Genomic DNA, 25553 nt, shown 5'->3' on the forward strand with positions numbered 1-25553 from the left:
AGTCAGCGTGAGTTTGAAAGAAGGGTTTCCAGTGTACTTTATTGAGGTAATTTAATAACCATGGCACTGTATCATTTTTGATCAGTCTTGAATCAGTTATCATAGAATGGCCTGGGTTAGAAAGGACCTTGAAGCCCATCCATTTCCAACTCCCTGCCATGGGCAGGGCTGCCACTTACCAGCTCAGGCTGCCCAGGGCCCCATCCAACCTGGCAAAGGCTGAATGCCTCGAGTGCCTCCAAGGATGGGGCATCCACAGCTTCTCTGGGCTATGTTTCACTGCAGATTCTGTTTGACCCCTTGATTCTAGGCTTAGTAGCCAAATAAGTTCAAATAAACTGATCCAAATGCTGAAGTGCTTATTCAGGCAAAATTCACTGTTTGTTTTCCTAAGATAAAGGATAAAAACCTTGAGTAAGGAATTCTGGAACTGATCACTTAAAAGCTATGAGACAGTGTTTTGGAGATAACTAACAGAAAACCAATGCAGAAGAGTTCAGTACAGAGAGCACAATTTTTTTATTTTTTTCTTATATATTATCTACAAGCACAAGCTTTCATATTTTTAATGTAAAAATGCATACAGATCATTATATATATAAAAATCAACTAGCCTTGTAGCAAACTGCCAGATGCAACCATCCCCAGGTTTGGGGACAACGTGTCTGGATCCAGGTGCAAACTCAGTGGCTGACCCTCACTTCCATCCTTGGTTGCACCGAACCCCCAGATATGAAGATTCTCAAAGTTCTAGGGAAGTCTTGATTCCTGATCCAGGTCTTGCAGCATGGGCATGACTAACTCTTCATCAATTGAAGATATATATTTAAAAACTTGATTAATGACAATCAACTTGTTGTAGGTAACAAGTGTCCATTTCACCTTTCCTCCCCCTTTTTGTTTTTCTTCCTTCCTGTCCACCCTCTGCATAAATGGAAAGGGCAGAGGAGAGGAATTGGTTGTTAGTGTTGTACATCTAAATTGCAGCATTAGAAACAGAATTTAAGCTGTTGATATCTGCTGCAAAATGGCTACTGAATGCAAATTCATGTTGCATTTGGTCTTTCCAGTGCTTGCACGCTTTGGGGCTCAATTTGAACACTGTAGAAATATGACACATTTATAGCATAGCCAATAATATGTTGCTACATTGTGAGGAACAGTAGATCAAATTGCGTTTAATACTATGTAGTATGTATCAATAGATTATAATACACTGTATTATAATTGGCTTGTCAAGCAGCCTATTACACCGAGAAAAAAAAAAAAAAGAGCAATTAAGTAAAGAAATTTGTATTTGTGTGGGAGGCAAGGTCATAAAATAGCAGCCTCCTTTCTGACTGAATGTTTATCATGTTCGGCAGTTTCCAAATTCAGCCTTTGCAAAGGAATGTTACTATTTTTATTAGAGGTTCTTTATGTAACAAGTAATGTTTGCACAGTGGAATATTTTCTTTCATGAAGATTTTATAACTTCCCCATAACGCTATAAAGAAGATATAATTTGCTGGGATTCTTTTGGAAAGTATTATGGCCATACCTTAGGCTTTCCTTCCTTTCAACTCTCTTAATACAAATATGATTTATTTATTTTCTCTTGTAATTCACGTATTACATTTTTTTTTTGTATTTTAAATGCAGCTTTACTCTGAAATCCAAGAGAAGGTTTCAGAGAAAAGAACTGTTGACGTTGTCTTAGAGAGGGATAAATCAATTGCTTAGAATACCAACATGACGACTTTCCTCATCAGCTGCGTTCCTATGGGATTGCAGGTAAGGATTTTGTTTGCTTCAGATTCATGTAACAGCACTGATTTGAAAGATAACAGACTGATGTAGTGCCTGAACTTGCAAATGCCTACTCTTTCTCCTAATGTTGTAACATACACGTCTGCAAGTTCAAACCTTCGGCTAATGACTGTCAGTGCATTAATCTAACTCTCTTACACTCGTGTTGATTCTGTATTACTAACAGGACTAAAAAATGGCTAAACCTCTCTTCCTCTTTATTTAATTTATTTTACAAAAGTCAGAGGCATGACCAATAGTTTGGGAAAAAATGTGTCATGGAGACAGTGGCATAATCAGTTGCCAAAACCACCTGCCCAGAAGCACACAGTGGTTTCGACTGCAGTGTGTGTAGCTGATGTATGGCAACGTGCCTGAATACGAGGACCAAAATAGAAATATTGATTCTGAAGGACTGGAATGAATTTTCACTATCTACAGTGGGGGAAACAGAGAAAATAAACAACAGCAAAAATATAGTATACATTTGAATGTGATTTTCAGTAATGATAACTAGGTGAAAGATATGGGCGATTTTTTTTTTTTTTAATTAGTTTGGTAAGTATCTTTAAGCCAGTGCTTTGAGAAGTCCTGACCTGGGACATTTCTCTGTCCATGGGGATATACAGACTTGATTCTCCAGCCTGTTCCATCATTTATATGGCTACCTACAACTGTATAAAGTCCTGTCCTACCAGATATCTTCACTCTTCTACATCTGTAGCAAATTGGATTTGTTAGCCTTTCGGTGTTATTTCCTCATAAAGGTGAATAACCACATAGAGTGCAAAGCAGTGGAGAATAAAGTTGTAAGCAGTTGCTATAAGAGGACTATTCTTCAAAAGAAAGTACTGCTAATAATCTCATTTGTCACCCTACCCTTTGGCTGTGGTTTTACATGATGTCAGTTTGAGCAGCACACAAAGATGCCTAAAGGGATGCAACACAACTGGTGAGACAAGCACTATCTGAAAGTCTTCCAGTGTTAGTTCCTGTATCTCTTACTTATTCTAGAAGACTTCACTACTATGGTTAATAAGACAAGTAGACGGGCAAAACTTGATAGCTGGTTTAAATGTGAGACAAGAGGGAGGAGCAGGAGAAAAAAAAAACTGGATGCCCTTTATCACAGGAACCAAAAATATGATAAAATGCACTTTTACTTGAAAATGCCAGATAGAACCACAAAAAACTGTGCTGGTTTAAACCACAGAGTGCTTCAAGCAACATCTGGAAGTTAAGCAGCTGGAAATTATGACCTTTAGATATGGTGAAGGCCATTCACAACTGATTTACGAAGGGTGCTCCAAAAGTAATGCCTCTTATTCTGTTATGTTGGCTGTGACGTCAGAGGTGGATGTTGGTGGCATGGCAGTAGAGGCTGAACCTTCCCACCAATATTCTGTTACATTTTGTTGCCATGTGACAGATGGGAGCAGAGCAGCAGTCTGACAGAATGGCATCTGACATGGAAGTGCGTATGAGGCAAAGGTGTGTCACTAAATTCCTCCACGTGGAAAAAATGGCACCCACTGAGATTCATGGACACTTGCTGAAAGTTTCTGGAGACTGAATAGTGGATGTCAGCACAATGAGGCAATGGGTGGTGCATTTCTGCAGTGGTGACAGCGATGTGAAAGACGAGCCATATTTCAGACGGCCATGCACAGCTGTCACACCATGGAATGAAGAGTGTCTCTATCAACTCATCTGCATAAATCAGCCAATGGTGGTAACTGTGTTGAAAAATAGTGTTTTGTAGCTGAGAATTTTCTCCATCAAATAGTGCTATTGTGCTCTTTGTAGTTTTTGTAGCTTTACATGGAAAAAAAAAATAGGAGGGAATACTTTCAGAGCAACCTACATACATCTGGGCTCAGAATTTAAACATTTGCCTTCCTATGGTTTAAGTTTTTCTTCAGTAGAAGATAGAGTAAGGGAAACTATTGAATTGAAATAAATCCAAAACAAAATTGCAAACAAAAGCTAAAAACTACCCATAACGAAATCAACAGCAATGTGGTTATTTTTTAAGTTTAATTTCCCGATGCATACACTCCCATTTCCCCAAGTACAGTACTGTACTTCAAGGAGGAAACGCTGAAATGCCACTGGACTAGCTGATTATTTCATGATGAATTCTGTAGTTTTAGAGGATCTCAAAAAGCAGCTGAACTTCAGCTCTGTTGAAATGTTTGACTTGCTAGCTAAACATTCCATGAAAAAGACCTTTACTGTATTTTTTGCATAACTCACTAAGAACATTGGCACTCATAGGTCTGACAAAATAACAACAAGGAAGGACTGTTTGGAGTAAAAGCACACAATGCACCAATTTAGAGCTGGTGAAAGGTGTCAGATGAACCTTCTGGTACAACACAGCAGCCTCAGTCCTTGAGATTACCAGTTGTGATGGTTGTTGCTGGACTGAAGACTGAGTCTTACTCTCCAAGGAAGTGGCTACTGAGCAGTTGGCTGGCTGGGAATGATGTTTAGGCACTACTGACTTGCAGGGTATTGGAGCCAGCCTTGTAGAAGCAGAAAATACTCTGTAACTGCCAACCCCCACAATCATTTAGTCCTTTGGAGATTTTTTGTTTGTTTGTTTCTTCCACGTTAGCCAGAAGCAGTGTGGCTACAATACATTTTGAAACAGGAAAAAGTCTGATTCCATGCTACTCAAAAAGTGGTGTGGTTTCAGTTTTCTATTTTTTTTAATAGCAAAGCTTTGACCATTTTTTATTAAATGTGCTCTGCCTGCCTTGTCCCTACCACAAGCTAATATGCTCTATAATGCTTTTCTGGCTTAGTACAGCTCTTTTTAGCTGCTGATTTTGGTAAGCATCTTATTAATAGCCTGCTTGACGTGTGTGGTGGAGCTTCGTCTCCGAGTCTTGCCCTGGACCATTTTTCGACGCCGTACCTCGCGACAGAGCTCATAGAAGGCCTCCATAATGTTGCCCTCTCCTGTGCAAGCAGAGCACTCGTAAAAAGCACATGCTAGTTCTGTGGCCAGCTTTTCACCTTCCTCTGTGCTGACCTGCCTGGAGTGATCCAAGTCTGCTTTGTTCCCCACCAGGATCAGAGTGACATTTTTGGGTTTTTTAACTTCATCCAACAAGTTCTTGAGTGGTAGAACTTCCTCAAAGCTGCCTCTGTCCGTGATGTCATAGACCAGGACAAAGCCTTCACCCCATCGCACGTGTCCTTCTTTCTGAATAGCATCCTCCTGTTTTGAAAAGACAGACACCAGCTTTAGGAGCATGATTTTTGAAAAAGACACCAGGTCTTCATTCAGACAGACACTGCTCCCCCAAAGCCTGGAAAGCCACGTACATCTGCCTGACTCTGTACACACATCACTCTCTTCATCATGTGGCATAGGAGACTGTGGTGGTTTCACCCTGATGGGCAGCTAATTTGCACCACAACTGCTCTTTCTCTTCCAGTCCTCAATGGAATAGGTGGAGAAAATGTAATGAAAAAGGGCTCAAGGATTGAGATAAGGACAAGGAGATAGCTCACCCATTTGTCATGGACGAAAAAGATTAATTACAGGGAGATTAATATAACTTATTTCCTATCACTAACAGACTAAACCAGTGAGAACTCACAGCAAATCAAAACCACCTTCCCCCTATCCACCCTCTTCAAATTCCTCCCCATGAGCAGCACCAGGGAATGGGGGCTGTAGTCAGTCCATCTCTGCCACTCCTCCATGATCACTCTTTGCCCCTGTTCCATGTGAGGTCCCTCCCACAGGATGCCATCTTTCCTGAACTGATCCTGCTTGGGCTTCCCATAGGCTGCAGCTCTCCAAGCACTGCTCCAACGCAGCTCTGTACCATGGGGCCCATCCTGTAGCAGCACACTGCTATAGAATGGGGCCCCATGGGTGGCAGCTCCTCAGATCTCTCCATGGGCTGCAGCCAACTTCTGCTCCACACTTGGAGCACCTCCTGCTCTCCTTCTGCACTGACCTTGGTGGCTGCGGGGCTGCTTCTCTCTCTTTTCTCACTCTTCTTTCCCAGTTGCTGTATTTTAGTGTTTTAACCCTTTCTTAAATTGGCTCTCCCAGAGCACACTCAGTTTTGCTCATAGCTCAGCTCTGGCAGCAGTGGATCCCTTTTGGAACAGCTGGGGTTGGCTCTGATGTGACATGGGGCTCTGCTCACAGAGGTCAACCCTACAGCTCCTTTGCTAACAAAGCCTTGTCAAGTAAGCCCAAAACAGAGACCTACACTGACAAGCTGTCTTGGGCTGCCTGTCATGGGCAGGCTGGTAGCAGGCAACCAGAACAGGGTCTCTGTTGAAGGATACCCAGCACACAAAATGCATAGGAATGTGCAGCTCGAGTGCCTGCCATGTTTTGAAAGGAAAGGGGTCTTTGCTATGACAAAACTGTTCTACAGTTTGGTGAGAATCATTATTAGAAGCTGTTGAGCCTCATCACTTGACTAGAGAAACAGACTATGGCTTTCTGAATAGTAATAACTCATTATACGGTTGGCCTTGAGTCAAGGAATGAAGCAGAAATAATTTTAATCCCAGTTTAAACCCCGACTTTGTTCTTCTAGTGTTTGAAAACTGTAAGCAGAGTCCCTTGCAGAAAGGTCTGGATCTAGCACGCTGGGTCTGGCAGCAAGCTTGTGATGGGGGAGGAGGGAGAGCTCTGCTCAGAAGCAAATTTCAGTCCCCGGGAGTGGAGCCCATCTGCCACCCACCGCACTCCCCTTCCCCACTGCCTGTCTGAGCCAAGGCACTGGATGTTGGTACATGCACTCACGCACCTGACCAGCTGTATCTAGTATCTCCATGGAAACCACTTCATCATCAATGGTAGCTTGGTGACGATACGTAGACTCTAAAATAAGAACACATTTTGTGAAATGTATTAAAAAAGAGTAATTTTTTCTGTCTTCCTTACAGCCACACCAGACATACGTGACACATGACTTCACTAGATTTTATTTGTTGGAGGTGTTCCAGCTAGTCTGGAGCATGCTCAAATCTTCCTTTCTACATCTGTGACTCCTTTCTCTCTCTCCATATCTTTCTTTCCAACATCCTGTACTTATGGAGAGCTGTACTTGTGAACACTGCACTCTGCCCCCAACAAAAGCACTGAGTCTCCTGCAGCAAACAGCTCTGCGAGACTGCAGACTGATCTTCATGTTTGCTCAAATGAAGGCTGCCGCTTCTAAAACACAAATTCTGCTACTCTCGATGTATCCAGCTCAAAAGCCTGTCACTGCAGAGCCTGAAGTCTGACAAGATCAAAACCAGCATGCTTGTAGATTAGGGACATAACTGCTATGCTCAGGCCTTACACAATGATAAAATGACAGAAGAGTTAGGTATTTTAGGAATGCCTCTTTGAAACATGCTGAAATCATCACATTCCCCTCTTATAGCAAGGGCTCAAGCAGTAATTTCCCTTTATGTGATTTATAAGGATAGCCAGTGGCATTAAGTATTCACACTATACTACAGGAAAAAAAGGAACCTGTTTACTATGTCCTAGGTTCTGGAACCATGTAACAAACCAGAAACCTCATGACAAAAGAGTTTGTTTTATCTTAATGAGCTGATAAGTTAAATTTGATAGCATTTGACCTAAAATTTGGAAACTCATCTATGCTAACATTGAGATTTATTACTGTTGCAAGCTCACAGATGTCCTATATCAAAAGGCAAATGCATATGCTGTAAAACTGTGGCCCATTACTATGAATGCTTTGCGTTGTCAGAGACACAGTGCTTTTATTTGGTGCAAATCTCCCCAAAAGGAATGCAGGATATGTTAAAGGAAGGACATTTCTTGAGTTAGAGCTTCTGAAAGGGCTCATGTTTGGTGCATATCTTTTTTTTTTTGGTTATATGCTTGAATGTACCACCTCTTCATAGTTAAGAATGTTTCAATGATGTCAGCACTTCAAACACTCTCTTCCCACACCAAAAACTGTCACTTCCCCACCCATACCCCCTGCCCTGTGCCACCTTAATTGCTTTATATAGCACAGCTGCCTCTAATAGGGACAAATGGTCAATTTAATTAGGCAGATGGCAACCAATCTTGCATAGGGCTTCAGGCAATGAAGGCTGTTGTGTTTTTTTTTTGTGTGTGTGTGTTTTTTTTTCAAAGCAGAACCTCCCCCCACTGCTCTTTGTTTTTGTAAGGCTGTTAAAGATGCTGATGTTCCACCTTTGTGATCTTGAAACTATTCCTCCAGAGCAGAGTAAGATATATCTAAGAATCTCAGCATGTCTTACCTAAAGCACTTCCTGCAAGGGAATGTAGCAAAGCAAAAACTCTGCTTTAGTGCAGAAAATAAAGTGATGCTCCTTTGGAAAACTAGTTTGGCGGAGAAAATGCTCAGTGCTAGGCAGGGACTCCCTGTGCAGTACTCCCTATTCAAGGCCGCATTTAGAATACTGCGTCCAGTTCTGGGCTCCCTAGTTCAAAAAAGACAGGGAAAGAAGGAGTCCAGCAGAGAGTCACAAAGATGATACAGGGCCTGGAGCATCTCTCATGTGAGGAAAGGCTGAGTAACCTGGGTCTGTTCAGCCTGGGGAAAAGAAGACTGAGAGGAGATCTGACAAATGTTTATAAATACCTAAAGGGAAGTGGGAGGCAAATGGATGAGGCCAGGCTCTTCTCAGTGGTGTGCAGCGATAGGACAAGGAGCAATGGTCTAAAATTGGAACATAGGAAGTTCCATACAAACATGTGGAAGAACTTCCTTATGGTAAAGGTGACGGAGCACTGGAACAGGCTGCCCAGAGAGGTTGTGGAGTCTCTTCTATGGAGATATTCAAGACCCGTCTGGATGCCTACCTGTGCCACCTATTGTAGGGAACCTGCTTTGGCAGGGGGCTTGGACTCGATGATCTCTTGAGGTCCCTTCCAACCCCTGCAGTTCTGTAATTCTGTGATTTAGCGTCTTATATTTCATTTCCTGGGTGAAGAGTGGTATGAAAAGGAGAAGGTTTTCCAAGAGAGTAACGCGATATTAGCTCTTCACTCATTTAGGTTTTGCAATGCTTAAATGCCTTCAACCAGCTGGCCCTGCCTGATCAATAGCTGTTGGGAATTGGTCCACCTAATTCCAGAAAAATTTATCTGCCCATGTTTCCAGCATATCTGTGAAATGCTCTTCTTAGGAAGCAGAATGTGGTAGCTCATAGGGCTCTTCTCAGTGAAACTACAGAATGAAGGAGCAGACTTCTGCCTGATGCAGAAAAGAAGCATGATTCTTAAGAGAGATTTGAATTCTTGAAACAGGACTTTGCCAGTGTTTCATGTTGCCCATTTAACTTGCTTTATCTGTCTTCTTTAGGGCAGAATTTGATTCTGGCTAAGTAGAATTGATTGGGGTCAGATTAGTGTAAATACAACTTAGTAGAAGTGAGTCTGTTCCCCTACTTTGGAATGCGTGGTAGCTGGGTAATTTTTAGTGAGGAGTGTAAAACAGCTGGATCTTTAAAGCATTTTTGGTGTAATAGCAGACATGACTTTTTCTTCAAGGGAACAGAAACATCCGAAGAATCTGGTCAGATGTTATGAGCCCTGAAGTTGTGATTTCCAATCTGTTCATATTGAGCACCCTAAAGTCTTAAGATCCCATGATGCTTTTCAAATGAGTGGCCTTGCTTTGTGTTTTATTATTTTCTCTGTGCTACTCTTTATTTTGAGACACACAGATAGAGAGAAAGATGACTTGAGATTCTCTAACTGAAATCATCCACAACACAAGAGTCTGTGTCTCACCTAAGTACTGTGACTCCTACTGGAGTGGATGAAGTAAAATACATGCGGGATATAGTTTGTCTGATCTCTTTCCTGGGGTGAATCATACCCCAGAAGCACTTACAAGCCTAAAATTGGTCAGACGAATCCAGGCTGTAAATGTCTTATTCTTGCATTATCGTGGTCAAGTAGAAAGAGTAAAGTGTATAGCATTGTGCCAGCAGCCTTTGTGATAAAGGCTCCCAAGATGATACTAGGCAATTTTCTGAGCTCCAAAATATCATTTACACCAGGTGATGCCTATATTTTATATTTATAGTTATATGGCTAATATCCCATTGATAGAAAATAAATCTCAGAGCTGTGTTTTGAAGTTTGTAGACTCTGTGTCAGAAATGCTAGTCTCAAAGCAGAAGTAGGCATCTGATGCTGATGGAGTGATGGTGTACCTGACGATAGCACTGTGGGAATACACTAGTCATATTCAGTTCTGCTTTGTTATAAGCAAGCCTGACCTGTTCTTGTTGGTTTGGGAATGTCCTGTGTTTCTGTTCATATTCCCAAAAACTAGATTAAAGGGGTTGCTACTGTGTGGCTCTGGAAGCTGATGTCAACTTTCAAGGTCCTCTTTTGCTTACAAAACTGCAATCTCCCAGCACTTTTGCTGTACAAAGAACTGGTTATCATAGTTACTTTGTTTGAAAATTAAAGCTCATTCCAGGAATGTCTAGGTCTGTTGAAAGGCCTGAGAAACACAATCGTAGTAGTAGCAACTAGTTGGTTTTTCAGTACATAATATATTGGCACATTAATTCATTAATAGGGACTGGATAATTTTTTTTAAATTCTGCAGTTGTAGAAATAGCTTTGGAAACCTGATCTAGCTGCAAGTGTCCCTGTTCATTGCAGGGGAGTGGGACTAGATAAACTTTAAAGGTCCCTTCCCACTCAAACAACTCTATGATTCTATGAAATGATAAATTTTTGGAAAGGGCAAAAAAGCCAACCCAACAATAACAAAAAAAACCCTTCCTTCTCTGTGTTGATGTGTTACAAATCTCCTTATTCTTCTCAGCAATCTTATTGTACAAATGCAGAAAATACTACTAACATTGCATAGACACAAGCTTCAGGCTCATACTTTGCAGACAGTGAATACAACATTCAGTCACAGCTCGATCACATCCTTGTGTGATGCTTACTGTGACATTTAATAGAATTTAGGCCTGTAAGTACTATCTAGTCATTTATCAAACATGCTTGTCCAGGGCAACTTGGACCTATAGAACACATTTGTTCCAAAAGATTATATTTTCTAGAGGAAAAATCTAAGAAATAATTACTAGGTCTTAGTCTGTAAGCCTAAGGGTCCCAATGAGGTGCATCCCAGAGTCCTGAGAGAACTGGCTGATAGAGCCGCCAAGCCACTCTCAATGATACTTGGAAAGCCATGGATGTCAGATGAAGTCTCTGGTCACTGGAAAAAAGGCAACGTCACACCCATTTTTAAGATGGCTAAAAAGGACAGCCCAGGGAACTGCTGACCTGTCATCCTCACCTCTGTGCTGGGTAAGATGTTCCTGGAAGCTACGCTAAGGCATATGGAAGAGAAGGAGGTGATATGGGATGACTAGCAGAGTTTCACCAACCTGATCAACCTAGTGGCCTCCTATGATGGCATAACTCTGTCAATGGACAAGGGAAGAGCCACTGATGTCATCTATATGGACTTCAGTAAGGCCTTTGACATGGACTCCATAACATCCTTTTCTCCAAATTGGAAAAATGTGGATTTGATGGGTGGACTGTTTGATGGACGAGGAACTGGTTGTGTGATTGTACCCAAAGAGTGGTGGTCAACAGCTCATTGTCTGGATGGAGATCAGTGACAGGTGGTGTCCCTCAGAGTTCAGTACTGGGACCAATATTGAATAATATCTTCATCAGTGACGTTGCAATGACTGCAAGTTCACAAATGACACCAAGCTGTGTGGTGTGGTTGGTACACCTGAAGGATGGGATGCCATTCAGAGAGATCTCAACAGGCTTGAACACTGGGTTCAGGAGAACCTCATGAGGTTCAACAAATCCAACTGCAAGGTTTGGCACCTGTGTCATGGCATCCCCCACTATCAAAATAAGCTAGGGGACTAAAGGATAGACCACAGCTTTTCTGAAAAGGACTTGGGGGTACTGGGGGATGGAAAGTTGGACATAAGTCAGCAATGTTCCCTTGCAGCCCAGAAAGCCAACCATATCCTGGGCTGCATCAAAAGAAGTGTGGCCAGCAGGGCGAGGAAGGTGTTCCTGCCTCTCTACTCTGCACTGGTGAGAGACTTCACCTGGAGTACTACATCCAGATGTGAAGTCCTCAGTACAGAAGAGACATGGACCTTATGACGCGTGTCCAGAGGAGGGCCACAGAAACGATGCAAGGAATAGAACACCTTCTCTACAAGGACAGGCTGGGAGAGCTGGGGCTGTTCAATCTGGAGAGAAGGCTGTGGGGAGTCCTGAGAGTGGCCTTTCAGTGTCTAAAGGGGGGCTATAAGAAAGAAGGGGACGGACTCTTCAGCAGGGTCTGTTGTGGCAGGACAAGGGGAAATGGTTTCAAACTAAAAGAGGAGAGATTTAGATTGAATAGAAAAATACAGTAAGAGTGGTGGCCTTATTGTAAAAATAAGGAATAGGTTGCCCAGAGAGGTGGTGGATGCCCTGTCCCTGGAGACACTCAAGGTCAGGCTGGATGGGGCTCTGAGCAACCTGATCTACCTGTGGGTGTCCCTGTTCATTGCAAGGGAGTTAAGATTAGATGACTTCTAAAAGTCCTGTCCAACTCAAACAATTCTATATTTGCAGCAATTTAAAGACTTCTTTTCAATACTTGTTTGCTTTGAACAGGCAATACATAACAGGAGGATGCTACTGCTCTGGAAACAAATATTTGCATTGAAAGGCTTTATTGCTTTTAGGAAAAATAACTTGCAGTAGGAGTAGGTTCAGTTAAGATGAAACAGTGACATATGCTATTTTACATGTAAATTTAAAGAACAGCTTGTTGGTTTTCTTTTGTTGTGTTTGTTTGCTTTTAAGTACAGAGAGACACAGGCTTTGCTTCCTTTCAGAATTCTAGTTCATTTTTGTGAAGAAAGGTTACTAAAACAAGTACATACAAAAAATACTGTAAAAAAAACTTTGGTCTCCCTCCTGGTGGCTTTCAGCCAGTTGGATCAGAGAACTACAAGAGACCAAGAAAAAGCTTTTGTGTAATAATTATAGCTGAGTTTCCAGACTGAAAAGCTGTAGCTAATAGGTATCATCTTCTAAGTTATGGTAAAAATGTTGATTGATGGTGATGTAGAAGTATGTTCGAAAGACTAAAATTTCCCATAATTATTTCTGATTACATGACACAAGTTTCTGTTTCTTGTTGTTGTTGTTGTTGTTTTTTTAAATAAACTCCCTGATCATTTAGACTTCTGTGATCCTTGGAATCCATCAGTATGACATCTTTCTCTATCATATTTAAAAAAAAAAGTGATCTGACAGCCATTGGGAAAACAATTACTTCCATTACTAATTGTGGTGCTGTTTGAGGATGCTCTCCAGAGCCTTGCCTCAGCCTGCCTCTGTGAAACTTGTCCTCCTCTGCCTTTCCTTGTTGCTTCAGGAACTTAGTGTCTTTTATAAAGCCCTTGTAACTTGAATGTGCCCTCCTGACTGGTCAAATCTCTCCTGCCTTCTTCCTCCATCCCAGCTCTTCCTGAAACTCAGTTGAGTGTATTTTTCTTGCTTGCATCTGTTACTTACTCCATTATTTACCTTGTAGGAGGGCTTTTATTCTGCAGCCATCAGAGGTTTTGCAGCAACCAGAGCTCTGACTATGTGTACTTAGAACATGTCTATTGCTATGTACACCCATATGTCTCTTTTATTAACAGATAATACAAAACGCTTAATAAGCATAGTTGGGTTGTTTACTGTTTACCAAAAAAACATCTAATTATATGCAGTCTGTTGTTTTGCTATCATTATCACATGTAAAAGCAGTAGAAAGTTACAGAAAGAAAGCCAGTCACGTGGCTCTGACAGCACCGATAGTTAGAGTTGCACTCGTCAATGCTTTACGTGTTTCGGCACATGTAGCCCCAAGACTGGAGAAATAAAGAAGGAGCAGTTCCAGAAGTGTATACAGTACCTGTGATGTTCTTTATATGTAAGACTATTGTACAACACGAATACAGTCATGTCAAACCACAATTTTAAACCAGAATGTGTGTATGAAAGAAGGCTTTTTTTGCAGTGATGCTTGGTTTGATTCTAAGGACTCTACCCTGTGTCACATGCATTCTATTGCTGTGAACGCTGCTATTGGAATTGATATGTTGACGTGCAAAGGAGTTTTCTTTTTTAATTCCACTTCGGCTTTTTTGGTTCCCTTCTATGAAGCTACATTTGCTGTTATCAGAGATGTGACTGCAGTACAGCAAGCTTTCTCAAACTAGTCAGATTAGAGTTGAACACAGAAAGTCATGTGGTAGTTGCTGCAGCCACTGGGAGTCCTAGCTTGTCAAGCTGCTTTTACTTGCTGCTTTCAGCCCAAGACAAAGCTCTCCATCTTGTAGCTTTTGCTAAAACAAGAATTGGGATGAGGGTAAAAACTCTTTCAAATGCCCTGCAGACACACAGGAAGATCCAGCATCTTCTCTGGGTGCTCAGCAGCCACATGTATCTGCACAAGCCAGGCTGTGGCTACCCATACTCCATGCATCTGTTTAAAGACATGAGGGAACACTGGATGAATAAAGAGGACGCAACATGACGCTCTGTGAAGCAAAAGAGCATGTGCTAAGACAGAAGCTACTGCAGTATGAAATACGGAGAACAAATTCAGAATAAATGAGCCTCCGTTAGGTCTGCTACTCAGTGAGCACTCTGGATTTATCATGTTTACTTTTTTGGGAAGCAAAATAAGTTGGTAATGTTTACACAGCCACACTAAACTATGAAGTTCTCATCTTGTCATGAAAGGATCTATATTGCATTATCAAAATTTGCTATCCAGGTAGAGTAGGAGGGATGTATAAAACTAGCCTATGAAGAAGTCTTATTTCTTGATGTAATAGTATTTTCAATAGATAAAATTTTTGACCTCAAAATAGAAAGCCTAGAATAGTTTTCTTGAACAAAAATGTATGTCTGGTTGTTGGATTGTGCTGTATTTAATCTTCTCCTGGGTGTTAAGACTGGGTTTCTTTTGAGGGGAATGGTGTTACCATTCCTTTCCCATAGGTCTTGTCCTTGCTCAATTTTTGCTGAGATAGGCAGAGAAAATGCGTACAAGTACTTGGGAACTGGATTCATTAAGGCAAGTTAAAGCAAAACCAACAAAACTGGGGTAGCACTAACTAGTAGGGAGCAAACTTCAAGGCTTCAACTGTTTTTCTAATTGTCTGATTCAACTTTCCCACCAACACCAAGCAGAGACATTAGTTCCTGGTGGGAATTATGCCTGTCTAAGTTTAAATAAACCATTTCTGACTGCATTCTTTTGACTGTGGCAAAAAGTCTTTTAGCAAAGCTCTGTGCATTTCACCTTATTTCTGCCAATATAAATGAAAACTAACCGGTGAGACTCTTTTCACACCTAAAACAAGCAAAATAAATCCTTTGCTCCTGAAGGTCCAGAAGCGAGCACTGGAAACTTCTTCTCATCTGGAGAACATTTTGGAATATGATGAGCAAGAAAATTGGGGGCAAAATATTTTGCAGCTGTAGCTGCAACAAGAAGAGCTATTTCCATTCCTGATTCTACTGTGTGTGCAGCAACAGTGAAAATGCAGTATTTTTATTTTTTCAACTGGCATCAGGAATATCTTCATCTTGAGACCCATATGAAAGAAAACAAACCACACTTCTGGATAACTGCTTCCCATGTTATTTTAAACATCTTCCTCTGCTGCTCTCAATTACAATTTCATCATTTCAAGACTTTGAACATTTCAGAAGCCAATGTCAGGGGTTTAAGGTGCTCTAGGCCATACCAATCCTTTTCCTTACAGACACCTCAGAGAAATTGGGAGTATTTTCATGTTTCATTTCCATAATACATTCAGTATAAAATCCTACTAGAGAGGAGTATAGTACAAATGATATAATGTGCATTCAATTTATATCAAGTTAAGTAATATTTCTAGTGTGCTGAAACGGGGGAAAAAAACAAAACTCCGGGAAGATAGGTAGCAAAGCATAATCTGGATTATTAATGCACTGAACTTGTTAAGTACTGAAGCATAAGGAACAAGTAATTTGTTAAAAGAAGTTAAAAATGTTAATGGCTAGAGTCTTTCTTGAAAATAAGGCTGTTTTCCAGCAAAGTATTAAACACATACACATTTTTCAGGATATTTCCAGAAACACAGGCTGGCAGCCATTCCTCCCAGCCTCAAATGGTTGGTTACCATTATGTTTCATTTTGGCTGAAAGCCATTAATGAACAATGTGCATTATTTCTGTCTAGGCACTTGGATAAGCTGTAGTTGTCAACATGGGTGTTCAGATGAAATATGCAGAAGGCAAAGTTTTGCAAGATGATGGCCTCCTTCTCTCCCCTCTCTTTAGCTTGCAACAGAACATGGCTATTTTCATGAGCGTATCGGTGATTTGGTCTATGGCACTCTGTAGACTGCTGGATAGCAGAAGGAGGAAGGGACTTAGAGGGGTGACCTCCCCAGCCTGTTCCCTGTTCCCTCTAGGGCTCCTGTTCTGTCAACCTCTACACCCCATAGCTGAAGGCACCATCAGTTAATGATTTATTAACACTGACGTTCGCACGGTCCTGTTTGTTAAAAGTTCTGTTTGCTGTCTAAGCAGTTTCTCTCACCGCTGTGCTGCTGGGAATTACTGTTTTTATGGTAAAGGCAGGCAGTAAGCCTTCAGGAGTGTTAAGACAAACTTGCTGAGTGAGCCAAAAGTCAAGAAAGCTGGAAATCTGCAGTATACAACGACATGCATTTCTTCAACTTGCAATCTGCAGCAGTGAAAGCAATCCTGGGGACAAAGACTCTGTATTCAAACTGTATTCCAGCTGCCCAGAGAATGTGTTAGCAGAATAAGCCAGAGAGCAAAGGTATTCTTTGAGAAGTGTCTATGGAGCTGAGGATCTGTCTTGAGGACCTTGGCTCTTTTTCATGGCTGGATTGGTACAAAGTTAGTCCAGAAAGATAGCTCTTGCATCTTTATCTTGATAAACTATTTTTACTGAGGTCTTGGCTGCCACAGCTAAGCTCCTTTCTGGTTCTCAACAATTTTGATGGAAGCTAGTTGGGATATATTCACAGTCTGCTCTGTTTATGCTGTTTGTACAACTCTATCCTTCTTAGGGTACAGAAAAGAAATTCAGATGCCTGGTCCAGGCTAGAAATACTTGCTGGGGTTATAACGCTAATTACTTTATCATATCTGCAGGCTGCCCCTGTGATCTCTGAACATTCCATTTTGTCACCAGAACTCCCCAGCTACAGATGTTATATAGGCAAAACTGCCCTTTTAAGGTGTTTGTTTGATTTGATTTTTCTTTTTCCTAAATAAAAAAAATCTTTCTTACAACAAGTTTTCCACTGGGAAAAACCTTCTTGCCAAGGTAAACAATATCTGCACAAAGTGATTTCTGCTGTTACTGCTATGGTTTTGAAAGTTTTAAGCACTAGCTGGTCAAAATTCTTTGGTCTTGGTTAACTCAAGGCCCTAACAGAAGTATCTCAGTCCCTCCACTAAGAACTTGCAACTTTGTGCAATCCTTTGGCCATTTCATGTTCAGCTGAAAAACAACAGTGTTATCATGGGCCTTTCATAATCAAGATAACAGGAGATAAGGTGATACAAATTGCTGTCCCATCTTTGCTGCTTTACTGATTCCTATATATTTTATGTATATTTAATGGTGTCTTCTTGGTTGAACACCAGCTCAGTTTTTTTTTTCTCTCCCAGTTGAAAGAATGAACAAAAAGTAAGCAACTTAAAGAAATCCTGAAATAGTTAAAAGGGAGCAAATACTCTTAAAAATGTCACCATTAATCTAGTTATCCTAGCAAAATTATTTTTCTTAAGACATGTGTTTCTGTATAGTTACCTTTGCTCCTTCAAAGTAATGAATAGTCTTTTCTCTATCACATTCAAATTAAATAAACTCTTATATTTTCTGTCTCTTTAGCTTCATAGATGGGCCAGTTCTGTGCGGCTGGTTATCTACTCAGAGACAGTTTTCCTTTCAGAGGATTAGCAAAGTTGTATGAAATATGTGAACAGCTAGAGAAAGATATCTAGGGATAGTGTGAGAAAGCCAACTGAGTTTTAGAAAGATCAGAAAGAATATTAACTCTTTATTTGCTGGGTTTTTTTTTTGTTTAAAATTCATTCTTTGGAGAAATACTTGGTATTTTTATGTACCTTTAATGTGAGTGTCTTTAAGTGACCAGTACTTGCAGAGTTAAAGAATTTACAATCCTTCTATGAGATGAAGGATTTTATAGGTGAGAAGCAGAGGCAGAGAGACTGCAGGAAACAAACCAGTGACAGAATCAAGGAAAGAACTGAGGAATATGTCTCCTGCACTTCCTTGGGATTTTATTTCTGTGGTTTTCCTCCTTATATGGCAAAAATGGATGTCACATGTCTCTGCACCTCATAACACCTCATTCTTTTATCTGTACATATGTTCTAATGTAGAACAAATGACATAGCCAAATTCATAATATCCTCTTCTTTTCTTCTTTTTCTAATAATTTCTTCTTAGACTTGGTTATCCCAGCTCTGCTTCTAGCTGAGTGAATTGTCCCAATATGTTAGAACAGCAGATGGGTTTTCAGTGAAATACTGCAAAACTGGATTTTAAAAGCACTCATTTAGGCATAACCCTGATGAATTTTCTTCTTTATCAGTTGACCAAGGAGGTTCTCCCTGACTGTCATGGCTGATGCAGGCTGGTCATTTGCTGCTGCCCATTAAGTACTTTTCAAGCATCAGTGCTGTCTGTATGCTGATTTGATGACTCTTTGAGATTCTTCATCCTTTTTGGTCTCCAGGAAAAAATGAATTGGCCTGTTCCCCTTCTGATTTTAAAAATGGGGATGTTGATTCAATTACATATCGCTAGTTTGATGGCAAACCACAGTACCTCTCCATCTTTGGGGGTAGGTGAATCACAGAATCATAGAATGGTTTGGGTTGGAAGAGACTGTTAAGATCATCTAGTTCCAACCCCCCTGCTATAGGCAGGGACACCTCCCACTAGACCAGGTTGCTCAAAGCCCCACCCAGCCTGGCCTTGAATGTTTCTAGGGAGGGCGCATCCACAACCTCTCTGGGCAACCTGTTCCAGTGTCTCACCACACTCACAGTAAAGAATTTCTTCCTAATGTCTAGTCCAAATCTACCCTCTTCCAGTTTAAAACCATTTCCCCTTGTCCTGTTGCTACATTCCTGTAGGCCCCCTTCAGGTACTGGAAGGCTGCTATAAGGTCCCCCCCGAGCCTTCTGTTCTCCAGGCTGAAGAGCCCCAACTGTCTCAGTCTGAGAGATGATGCTTCAGCCCTCTGATCATCTTCATGGCCCTCCTCTGGACCCGCTCCAACAGGCTGACGTGCTTCTTGTGTTGGAGGTCCCAAAACTGGACACAGTATTCCATGTGGGGTCTCATGAGAGCAGAGTAGGGGGGCAGAATCACCTCCCTTGACCTGCTGGTCACATTTCTCTTGGTGCAACCGAGGATATGGTTGGCCTTCTGGGCTGCAAGCACACATTGCCAGCTCATGTTGAGTCTTTCATCAACTGACACCCCCAAATCCTTCTCCACGGGGCTGCTCTCAAGCTATTCTCTGCCCAATCTGTATTTGTGCTTGGGATTGCCCCTAGAAAGCACACTAAATTCTGGGCACTGCCAGTAGCTCATGGAGGAAACTGTTGAGATCTGGACTCTTACTCCTAATTACTGATGCTGAGAAGAACAGCTATTCACAACATGCTTTACAAAGCTGACATGAAGTCCTAGATTACTGAGATCCATGGGAGTCCTGAATTCAGCCCAAGATATTACCCACAGAAGGTAGCTGGCCATATGAAGGCCTTAATACCTCCACCTTGAAACATTTCTCTGTAGAATATGTCTATCCCTGAGAAGATGTCATCTGGCATGTGCTATGCACTTACCCACATCTGTTTTTGTGGCAACTGGTGGAGATGGTTGAACCCTAAGAGGGCTGTGAGGGTGGCAGCTTGCTGCCTGTGGGCTGCTTCTAGCAGCCGAACCACCATGTTGGCAGGCCAACTGTCAGCCTGCTGCCACCCGCTGCCTGGCAAGCCCTGCTGAAATGGCACGTAGCAATGCTTGTTTTTATACTTCCTTTTTATGAATCTGTCAATAGAGCCAAACTGAAATATAGCACAGATTTCCAGTTCTGTACTCAATCCACCACAGAAACATTGCTTGTGTTTGTGAAGTGCTCTTAGGCTGGGGTTAAACGGTGCCCTAAGTAGGCCAAGGTGGTTTTCAGGCTTTCTAACACCACAGCGAATCTGCTTATTAACTGGCAAGTTGCATTCTATTTAGAGACACTCAATGAATGTTTGATGAAATCCATGTAGTGGCCCAATCCCCCTTCTCAGTACATATTTAACTAACTAAAAATGACAAAGTTTAATGCTGAATTCATATATATAATATTTTAGAAAACAGCTGAATATATATTTTTTAAAATGTGCAGTTCCAGCCTATTTCTTCACAGAGCTCCTTCTTTGGACCTTCTAATTCTGTTGCATGCAAGGGATACTAGCGTGACTTATGATAAACAAATACTGAAAGAGGAAACTCATTCACCTTGATAATGCCAAGTAACCACTTAGCTTGAGTGACTAGGCACCTATTCAAAAAACAGCCAAATAAATTAAAAAAAAAAAATAAAATGTTGTGATGGTGGCAGTGACTTTCCAGTCAAGCAGAAATGATGGAGAAGTCAGGGATGATGGTTAACGCTCCCCACAAAATGACCTTTGCTGCAGTTCTTACCCCTTGGCTGAGAATGATAAAATAAAGAGCACAGTGGTATGTACTTTTGTGAAGATGCAGCTGTCATATCAGTGCCTCCACAGATCCAGTACCATGAACAGAAGTGGCAGAGCTGCGAAGTCCTGACTTCCTTGGCAGCTCCATGTGCCAAGACTTGCAAGATTAAGTGGTGTTGCTCTTGCCAGAAAATGTTATTTTGTGGTTTTTAATTTGGCTCCTGGAGATACAACAGCATGTCCAGACACTGCTAAAAATATTGTCCTTCATTTTCTTCTGGCAGGTTATAGTAGTAAAAAAAATATCTATATGTATGGGCCTTTTTCTTTCCAGTTAAAATGTGCCACCCTTGAATTAAGAGCACAAGAGTTTATTTAACCTCGATACTCAGCTTAGGATGCTGTTGAATTTCCATCTGGCCTTCTACAGCTTGGTGAAAGCTTTCCTAAAATATAATATTATCTTATATATATATATTTATATATATATATAAGATAATTCCTAAAAGATAGGAATTATCTGCCCTAATGGGGGATTGAGAATTTGACATAAGAAATAAACTATAAAAATGACACTTTTGTCACAGACCCAGTGATTTTTGGCAAAACCTCCTGTTGCTTAGTAGCTGGATGGTTTGCATCTGTTTAAGCTTCTTAAATTGGTGGAATATATAGATATCACTCTTTCCACCCAACTGCCAGTCTATTACTGCTAAGAAGAAACAAATCTGATAAAACTTCTCAGTAAATTCAGTTCAGCAATGTTTACAGGTAACTGGACACTAAGTCACCCCAGGATGACCATGATAAAGCCAGGAATGCATTCTTCAAAGCACTGTTTCTCAAAGCTTTTGAAAGTACAATCTTTTTGTCTTATCTCTGAAGTCCTGAGTAATGGTTAGAATTTCCTGAGATGTGTTTTCTAACACTTCAGAACCTCCTCAGAATCCTGTTGTGATACATGGTTTGAAAAACAGTACTTCAAAAAAGTTTCTAGCACGCATCTTCCATCAGAGATTTCTATGATTAAGAAATAGCTTATTAACAATAGTTTATTGGTTTATGCATTTCTGAAACCTTTTCCTCTTAGGAGGCTAAAGCACTTAGCTTCACAATAGCTGTAATACACAGCCTAAGCTGTCACCCTCTAAACTGGATGAGAATATAGAATTCAGTAAGTCAGAAGAGATTTATTTTTTGTTTTATTGAGATAGGAGTACTGTCTGCATTAAAGCTTTCAATGTTGCTAATGGAAGACAATCCTGAGGGACATGGCTGGATTGCAGTTGTATTAGTTTGTAAAAAACAGAAACAAATGTCAAGGCTTGTACACTGAGAAGGACACACAGCCTCCATAATGGGACAAAAAATAATAAATCTTGCAGCAGGCTACTGTTTTAGGTTGTGGGCTTAAACAACAGAGCTAGGATATTCTTGTATGGAGTGTCCCTACAAGATAGTAATGAACTTGGCATGTAAAGTCTTTTTTAAAAGTATATTCTTCTATTGTCAAATTCTGAAAATGATATATTAATAATGTAAAGGTGAAGTTCAATTAAACATTATACTGAACATCCTATTATGCAGGACAGGTGACATATCAATACAGTCGTCAGTGAATTATATTAGCAGATAAAAGAATGTATTTGTGTTCAGGATGTTCTGAGAATTACTTTCCTATGATGAGAGTTCTAATATCTGTCAATCCTTCATCATCCTTCCTCTTAACAGTCAAAAATGTGCAGTATGATATTGGAAAGTTTCCTTTGTTGAAAGGGCTGCCTGGGTTTTGTATTCAAGTGTATTAAATTTTCATCTTGTTTGTTTCTGCTGTGCAAGCTTATATTGTGCTCTATTTCTTTATTTCTTTAGTGTGAACTCTAAAAGGAAGATCCCTACGAAAGAAATAGTTTTTAACTGGACAGTGTTTATTCAAGTCTCCAAAGAGAGGTTAAGAAGGAGATGGCAACAGACTGTAGAAGAAAAGGAAATTTCCTGGCTCATTACTTCACACCTCATATCAGACTTCTAGGCCTGGATTTTCTCTGGTGCTGAGCATTCAAGCATTCACTAACTTTAGAAATAGTAACAAATCTAACGTTGGCCTTCAATTTCAAGAGGCTTCTAATTCAGAAAACTGTTTGAAATCTTTTTAAGTTATCTGTGCCAACTTCTCAACAGTGCCAACCCAACTCAGCTGGGCGGGAGTTGTGGAGGGAACATGCTGATGCTCTTCTGATGACTGGTGTCCCAACCTGGTCATCCTAGAAGTGAAATGCAATGTGTGCTGGACAGGTGAGGACTACAAACTTAGTGTAGGCAGAGTGTAAATACCTATGCTTGTTTTTCCCTTGAATTTTTGAGATGTGTATCCCAGCCACTCTATTCTCCAGCAACTGCTGGTAGTGTTATACCAAAGCAGAAAACAGATCCCATGCTCAATACTTCAGTTTTCAGAGTGAAACAATAATGCAGTTACTTTCAGTGGCAGAATTCCCTGACCTCTGTGTGGGCAGAGTTGTGCCTCGTTTTTAATTCTGCTTTCATTTGAGTGCATTACTAGATTTCTGTTCTGCCATCTTAGGCAATATTTGTTCCAGTTTTCAGTGACCGTAGAGGACTTTTCTACAGCAAATCTGCTTGACCGAGGCTCAAAATTTTAACTCTGTGTTTCTCCATTACTTCAGACATGCTGTTATATATAGCATACTATGTAGACAGAAGAACATGTAACCTACCTAGAGTCGGGTCATACTCCCAGATAAACCGTTTGGTCAGGAAGCGTACGACAAGAGCTGCAGGAAGGAAAAGACACAGAAACCACCAGATTAGCCAGTTTATAAAATTTTACCAACAAATTTTTCTGTATGAATGCTTGTGTAGCAGCTCTCCTGAACAGGGGGTGGAATTCGGCTTTGCTTATGCAGGCAGTTGAGACCTTTTTACTGTTGATGGCCCACTTCTAACATTCAGAGGGGGGAAACAAAATAGCACAAGTTATAGCATTAATCATTTACCCGTGAAACAGTGCTGGGAAAAGAATGCCAAGAGGCTTTCAATGGCCTCTAAATTTCTTTCATGTTGTCTTCTTCTCACAATAGCTTTACTGTTAAAAAGACAAATCAGAACCTTATTTGGAGTGCTTTGGGTTAGATGAGCAGATGACCTTTGGGGGGAAAAGAACTACACTGCTTTGGCTGCCATAACCAGTGGGATAAGGGCTGGCAGGTTTTGAAGCAGAATGCTTTGCAGCTTCAAAGCCAGAGGTGTTCATAATCATTCATGTAGGTTGCTCTGAAAGTAATGCCTCCTCTTTATTTCCATTGAAACTACAACAGATATAAAGAGCACAATAACACTATTTGATAGAGCAAATTCTCAGCTACAAAACACTATTTTTCATCACAGTCACTACCATTAGCTATGCCTTTTGCCAGCGATGAACAAAAGCCTGCGTGCCACACTTGTCAAAATCTATATGGCCATCCAAAACATGGCTTGTTCTTCACATCACCAGTGCTGAAATGCACCACCCACCTCCTCACTGTGCTCACATCCACTGTTTGGTCTCCATAAATATTCAGCAAGTATTGATGAATGTCAGTGGGTGCCATTTTTTCTGCATGGAGGAATTCAAATCCACACCTTTACTTCATGCACACTTCCATGTCAGATGCTATTTTGTCAGACTGCCCTTCCACTGCCATCTGACACACAGCAACAAAATGCAATGAAATATTGTCCAGAAGGTTCAACCTCTACTGTCATACCACCAACATCTGCCTCTGACATCATAGCCAACATCATAAAATTGGAGGCACTGCTTTCAGAGCAGCCCTCATAATTTCTGAAAAACTTTCCCTTCAGATTTGAAACCTCAAAAGGTAAATATAATTGGCTAAATCACTTCCTCTGTATCTTGACATGCTTTCCTTGAAATAACTTGCCTTCAGTATTCTGTCTACTTGCCACTGGAAGCAATCAACTGTATTTCAAACTCATGACCAACAAGTGAAAATAATGAATATGCAGAAATAGAAATAATGTTTTGGATTTTGGAGCACAGGATACTTAGTTCTCAATTTCAGTTTATAGGCTAAGATTTTGCTACTTATATTCTTATATCTATTTTTTCTTTCTCTCTCCATTCCATTTAAAGACATCCTACAAATGCTTTGCCAAGATTTTGCTTATGTTCTAGCTATCAGTCTTAAAACTATGCGCTGCCTTGTACTTCTAGTGCTGTAATTCTGTGATTCTGTAAAATAAGCATTCACCACTGTCAAATATTCAAAATCCTCTCTGTGTTTCCAGACTGGAGAAAGAAGTATCCCTCCGCTAGCTATGATTTCAGTGATATCAGCTATAGGAGAAGTTTTTCTTGTCATCCCTACAGCATTATTCTATTCTTCCTTCAGCTGCAGACAGACAGCAAAAGGTGACATCTAAGCTAAATTCTGGCTTTTTTTTAAATCAAAGCAATAGGAATCTCTCACACTCCAGACTTCAGTGCCCAAGAGCAGAATCACAGAATCACAGAATTGTAGGGTTGGAAGGGACCTCAAGAGATCAAGTCCAGTTCCCCTGCCAAAGCAGGTTCCCTACAACAGGTCACATAGGTAGGTGTACAGACAGGTCTTAAATATCTCCATAGAAGAGACTCCACAACCTCTGTGGGCAGTCTGTTCCAGTCCTCTATCACCTTTACCATAAAGAAGTTCTTCCACATGTTAGTATGGAACTTCCTATGTTCAAGTTTTAGGCCATTACTTGTCCTATCACTATACACCACCAAGAAAAGCCTGGCCTCATCCATTTGCCTCCCACCTCCCTTTAGGTAATTATAAACATTAATCAGATCGCCCCTCAGTCTTCTTTTCCCCAGGCTCAACAGACCCAGGTTACTCAGTCTTTCCTCATATGAGAGATGCTCCAGGCCCAACACTACATAACAAAC

General features: G+C 40.8%; 1 protein-coding gene across 4 annotated transcripts in view; it reads right to left on the reverse strand.

The window, feature by feature from the left end:
- Positions 496-25553, reverse strand: part of RERG (RAS like estrogen regulated growth inhibitor) — a 110324-nt gene continuing 85266 nt past the window's right edge. For all 4 annotated transcript variants that reach the window (XM_021390610.1, XM_021390619.1, XM_021390639.1 and 1 more), the window contains exons 3-5: positions 23335-23391; positions 6579-6652; positions 496-5017 (exon numbers count right to left, since the gene is read on the reverse strand). In XM_021390610.1, the coding sequence (XP_021246285.1) occupies positions 4610-5017; positions 6579-6652; positions 23335-23391 (539 nt within the window). In that variant the 3' untranslated portion in view covers positions 496-4609. The remainder of the gene's footprint in view (positions 5018-6578; positions 6653-23334; positions 23392-25553) is intronic.

The sequence above is a fragment of the Numida meleagris genome, chromosome 1, assembly GCF_002078875.1.
Source record: "Numida meleagris isolate 19003 breed g44 Domestic line chromosome 1, NumMel1.0, whole genome shotgun sequence".
Lineage (NCBI taxonomy): Eukaryota > Metazoa > Chordata > Aves > Galliformes > Numididae > Numida > Numida meleagris.